The sequence below is a fragment of the Cyprinodon variegatus genome, unplaced genomic scaffold (assembly GCF_000732505.1).
Source record: "Cyprinodon variegatus isolate N-32 unplaced genomic scaffold, C_variegatus-1.0 Scaffold3, whole genome shotgun sequence".
Classification (NCBI taxonomy): Eukaryota; Metazoa; Chordata; class Actinopteri; order Cyprinodontiformes; family Cyprinodontidae; genus Cyprinodon; species Cyprinodon variegatus.
In genome coordinates, this window is record NW_015150456.1 from 2,215,231 (window position 1) to 2,216,248 (window position 1,018).

At 34.9% G+C, this 1,018-nt stretch overlaps 1 protein-coding gene across 1 annotated transcript in view; it reads right to left on the reverse strand.

Moving 5' to 3' along the window:
- Window positions 1–508: 508 nt before the first annotated feature.
- LOC107082499 (poly [ADP-ribose] polymerase 9-like) overlaps window positions 509–1,018 on the reverse strand; it is a 13,081-nt gene continuing 12,571 nt past the window's right edge. The window contains exon 6 of the mRNA XM_015371216.1: window positions 509–688. Coding sequence (XP_015226702.1) covers window positions 509–688 — 180 coding nt within the window. The remainder of the gene's footprint in view (window positions 689–1,018) is intronic.

Sequence of the window (1,018 nt, forward strand, 5' to 3'; positions counted from 1 at the left end):
ACCTTCTGAACTCTTAAATATGATGAGAAAATTGTATTTTATGAGATTATTTGCAGGTTTACAGTCCCCATAGTTTAAGTTATTCAATGTAGGACCTGGGTTCAAATCCAGGTTGTGTCATTAAGGGTCTCAGTTGTAAAAATTTTCCAAGGCTCTAAGCTGTAAATTGTAATAATTTGCAGCTGAATTTTCACCACATAAAAAATCAGTGTAAGGATTTCAATGTCTAAAAAAATTCAGTGTACAAAAAAAAAAAAAGGCAGATTCCAATCCAGACTGTTTTTCTTCCATAAAAGAACCTCATTCACTAAAGCTATTAAAGGTCTCAGGGTTTCATTGATGAGGGCAAAACGCGCAGTATCAATGCTATTCTCATTTTGGATGAACACATTTTTATTGATAAGTGCTTTTACATTATCATATAAATTCAGTAAATAAAGTCCTCTCAGTAAACTGAAATTCTGCCAGTTATATGTAAAGTTCTGTAAAAAAAAAAAAAGCAAACTCCTCATACTTTTGGTGATTTACCTTCAGGCGGCGAACACTCAGCCTGGAACCCAATCCTACTGATCATCTCACAGAACTGTGCTGGGATGCACTGAAACATGGTTCTAGAAGATGAACTGCCAAGCTGCTTTTTCTTCAGGTCGAACATCAACTTCAGGGGATTATTCTCTACTTTTTCCACCTAAAGAGAAAATAATGCTTTTAGAATATTTCAAAGCTTCAAGCAGATGTGTACATTCTAGGGCCAGAAAGTTAAACCCCTGCCTAGGTTTTCTTTTCATCTTTTTTTTCCGGAGTGCATCAGCCTTAACCAGGTGTTGCACTCCAGACACTGGAAAAAAATCGAAATCTAGATAAGTCACTTTTTCTTCAAATAAGTACATTTGTTCTTGGATTGAGGAGGTAAAACGAGACATTTTACCAATGGAACAAGAACGTTCACACTTCAAACAATAAAACACAATTGCATTGTCTTATTTCAGGTGCATATTATCTAATCATCTTATTTTAA